Raw genomic sequence first — 4,272 nt, forward strand, 5'->3', positions numbered from 1 at the left:
TAACTTATAAAAATAACAAAAATATTCACAGATACATGGAAAAGAATAAGATAGATATAAAAATAAAATATGTATTTTTATCACTTGCTTTTCTATATCATTATATGTTTGCAATATTATGACGGCAATTCAAAGAATTTCACAAATTATAGGAATAGAACGAGAAACATTTTTGCTAAATAGAGCTAATTTCACTAACGTCGGGTGCATATCTACTGTATAAATTAATCAGACTAAAGAAATGATGTAATAAAGATAAGTCTCTCAACTAAATAGATGTTGTTTCATATAGATAGTGTACAAAATTGTATAATTCTTCTTTTAAGTTTAGAAATATTCCAAGTCCAAACAACAGTTTTTTATTTTCCAGTGGCCCCACGTAACCTTTAATTTCCTCCTTTGTAGACAATAGAAATAAAAGTTAGTACTGTTTGACTGAGAAATCAAGTTAGTATTATTCATCCCGTAAAATGGAAACAAAAAATCTTTATAAATGATATTTAATTCTTTATAAATATTATTCAAATAGCATCACTTTCTTTTATTTTTCAGTTATATGAAAAACCAAATACGTGATTTGTTTAGATAAGAGAAAGAAAAAATGGAAGAAAAAGAACATGTATAATAATACGTATTTTATTTGATGAAAAGAAAAATGAGAAAAAAATAATATTTAAAACATAAAGAGTTGTTTTTCTTTTCACCTTTCTCTTCAATACCAAAAATGGGGTGCGTTATTGACTTTCTGTTCTCTGTCTCACATCGTAACTACAACGTGTTCTCTCCTACTGATACGCCTTGAAAACTGATAGCTTGTCAGTGAAAAATTCTAAGAGGATCAGTGAGTGAGTAATAACGGTGTCAGTGTCAAGGGTCCAGAACGTATGCTTTGTTGAACATATCTTTTGAATGGAAAGAAGTTCCTTTAATAATTTTTTAAAAAAAGTGTGTGTGGTAGTTTATAATTAGTTTGTTTCAAATTTTTTTTTTAAATAAATTGAATAGAATCAATGGTTTGAATTCATACGATAAAATAAAAATGCCGTCTCAGCGTCGGCAGAACCAATGGTTGCCGGTGCTATTATATTAGATACATGTTATAAGCTTTCAAGCAACGTAAGTGTTCACACATATACATTAATTTTGTTTTTTTGTCGATGTTCACACATATGTACCATATATATCATTCATTACTAACTAGAATTAAACTCAGGCTACTCTAATTAATAATTGATATATTGTACATTACAAACTTTTCATCCAAGGTACTAATAAGATTTTTCATGCATAAGGTAACTGATGATTGAGATGGAAGTTGTACAAACGATGGTAGCTCACTAATTAACAGACCACACTTTACATCCAAATGGATAGAGTGTTCGTCTTCTCTAGCTACAATTTCATCATTTTAAAAAATAGTAATAGTAATAAATAACAATAACTATATAGCTACGTAGTTGTAACTCCACCAAGAATATTCGGTGAGGAAAAAATAATAAAGTTAATTCTGCATGCGTTCAGACTTAGCACAGTTCACGTCACCGCCGGGCTATCGTTGTTCTTGTTCACGATGTTCGCGAGAAGATAGCCGGAATACCCAATTGGAGAGTGACTTTCTTCTTGAAGACTGAACTCTTTTCGTGGTGCACCCGTTGTCGTGATTTGACTCTTGGACGAAGGTCTTCAACCGTTTCATGGCTAGGTTTAGAGTTTCTTCGGACATGTTAGCAAAGCACATCCGAAACCAGCCAGGTTCGGTACAGTGGCAGGAGGACCCTGGGGATATGTTTAACCGAACCTGGTAGAGTATCTTCTTCCAGAGCTCCATCTCAGCTTCGAATGTGTTGGAGTGGAGAAGGTGCCTCATGTCAACCCAACAAAACAAGCCTGCATTGTTGGTTTTAAGACAACTAATGCCTGCTTTCTGGAGGCCTGAAACAAGGTTTCTCTGGCGTCGTTTCAGCCTCTTTAGGTTCTCAGAGATGTAGTTTTTGGTGAATTTCTTATCACCCAGCATGGCTGAGAGGAGGTACTGAGTTTGTGAGGAAACCAAGCCAAAGCTTGACATTTTTGTCGCAGCCGCCACAACGACCTCGTTTTCAGAATAGATTGCGCCCACACGGAATCCTGGTAAGCCCAAGTCTTTGGAGAGACTATACACTATGTGAACTCGGTCCCAAACATTGGCACCGCAATCTTTAAGGTCATTTCTGTCCTTAAGGATTTCCATGATGCTGACGAAGCCTGGGGAGTTGTAAACGGTACCGGAGTAAATCTCGTCGCTTATCAAATGCATGTTTTTGTCTTTGATGAAGTCAACGAGAAGATTCAATTCACTCCGGGACATGGTAGTGCCAAGTGGGTTGGATGGGTTTGTCACCAACACGCCTTTGACTCTGAGGTTGCGCTTCTTCGCCTCTTGATAAGCCTGTTTCAAAGCGGCTTCAGTGATTTGGAAGTTATTGGAGCTAGTGCATTGTATTGGAACGATCTCCACCCCAGTTCGCCACTTGAGATCTCTATCGAATCTGCACAAGCGCAAGCAACATCAGAGATATGTATGGGGAGCAAAAAAAGAACTACCACATGTATGTATGTGTATATGTGTAATAGGATATATTGTTTTTTCTTACGTCAAATTTTAGGAAAATAAGATCGTGTTCAAATAGTGCATTTGTCTCTCTCATTATAGACAATAAATAAATAAGGCTTATTTAATATTTATGGAGAGAGATTGACACAACATTTAAACATGATATGTTATTTGAGATGTGAGATGATTCCTGTTTGTGGAAATTAATTATAGTTATTGCAAAAGAAGCATGCAGAATGTTATACAAGTTACTATGGAGAAGATGAAATTAATACGCACCCAGGGTAATAAGGAGTGGGAAGGAGGAACGCGTCTCCTAGTTCAGCAAGACAAAACATGAGGGTCTCGTTTGCTGAGGTGGAACCAGCTGTTAGAACAATGTGGTTGGGATCAAAAGTCACTTTGTTTCCTCGAATCTCAGCCATGAAGTCCACCAATGCCTTCTTGAAGGAAGGGAGGCCATGATAGTCCTGGAACAGAGCAAGCTCTCGGAATATTGATTTGCCATCGCTCTTGAATCCCGCCACGTCAGGGTTCTTAGCGAGCCAAGACTCTAGGAGATCGAAAGAGAGCTGAAAAAATAATGAAAAGAAATTTCATAAACTCGCCACCTTAATTATTAGGATGTCACTCAATAAAGCTTGATAAGATGGCATGTCGAAGCTGTATATTACGCAAAAGCGTATACAGTGAATTCTGCTTCTTTGTTTCTTTTCCGTAGTTCTTTTTTTGTCTTTTTATTAATTATTATTCATAATAATAGAAGGTTACTATGCGCATACAACGAGAATTAATTCCTAACCTGGTTCTCTGCAAGACCCATCTGAATAATTCCTTGGGGATTCAGAACCTCATCGTAGGGGTTCTTCTCGTATTCTTGCCATCCTAGGAAGTATGAGGAATCTTGGCCATGAGAGTTGCATGTGGCTTTTGTAGACAAGAACTTCATTTTTTGTTTTTTTCTGGGTGAGAGTAGAAAAAGGATGAAAGAGATGTCTGGGATCGATGTGTTATCTGAAAAGAACTATAAGGAAATTAAATCGAAGCCCCTTGAAAAGGAGAAAGGCTGAAGCAATAAAGTAGCTTGTAAAAGCGATCTAAAGAAAGAATGTATAGGAGAGAGTAGAAAGTGAAGGTTGTAACTCTTGATCCTTTTGTACTAAAATGTTGAAGAGGATTGGTGGGGGAAGTAGTGCACAAGGCATGGTATTTATACGTGGCAATTGTGGGGGAAGAAGGATATAGGTGGGGTCATGTATACATGCCAAAATCACATTGGCACATAGGGCCACGTGATGTTAAATATGACACTTTTGACCAAGCAGTGTCCTTGCTTACGAGGAGAGAGAATTGCTTACTACAGAGAAAAGAGGTGGCAAATCCTTCAAATGAATGTGTTAATTTTACGCACTTTCCCCCCACCGCCCCATCCTTCTATCAACTTTAAAAATTATTATTAAATAAATTTTGTTTTTTATTAATTTCACAACAGTGAAAAATATTATTAAATTTAAATATAAAATAACTAAAATTACATATTTTCAAAAATTGAAAAAATGAACCTTGAAAAAGAAGTACAGAAGTGAAAAATAACTTTTACTTAGTATATATATTAATAGTGGAAAGTATCTTGCAAGGGAAGGTATACAATAAAACACAAGACATGGATATATTTTTGA

General features: G+C 35.9%; 1 protein-coding gene across 1 annotated transcript; it reads right to left on the reverse strand.

The window, feature by feature from the left end:
- Nucleotides 1-1,285: 1,285 nt before the first annotated feature.
- LOC106777325 (1-aminocyclopropane-1-carboxylate synthase 3-like) lies at nucleotides 1,286-3,738 on the reverse strand. Its single transcript, NM_001317154.1, is given in 3 exon segments — nucleotides 1,286-2,528; nucleotides 2,873-3,165; nucleotides 3,396-3,738. Coding segments are annotated over 3 exon segments (1,419 nt in total). The 5' UTR covers nucleotides 3,543-3,738; the 3' UTR covers nucleotides 1,286-1,549.
- Between the last annotated feature and the right edge of the window lie 534 nt (nucleotides 3,739-4,272).

The sequence above is a fragment of the Vigna radiata genome, chromosome 11 (genome assembly GCF_000741045.1).
Source record: "Vigna radiata var. radiata cultivar VC1973A chromosome 11, Vradiata_ver6, whole genome shotgun sequence".
In the NCBI taxonomy this organism is placed as follows: domain Eukaryota; kingdom Viridiplantae; phylum Streptophyta; class Magnoliopsida; order Fabales; family Fabaceae; genus Vigna; species Vigna radiata.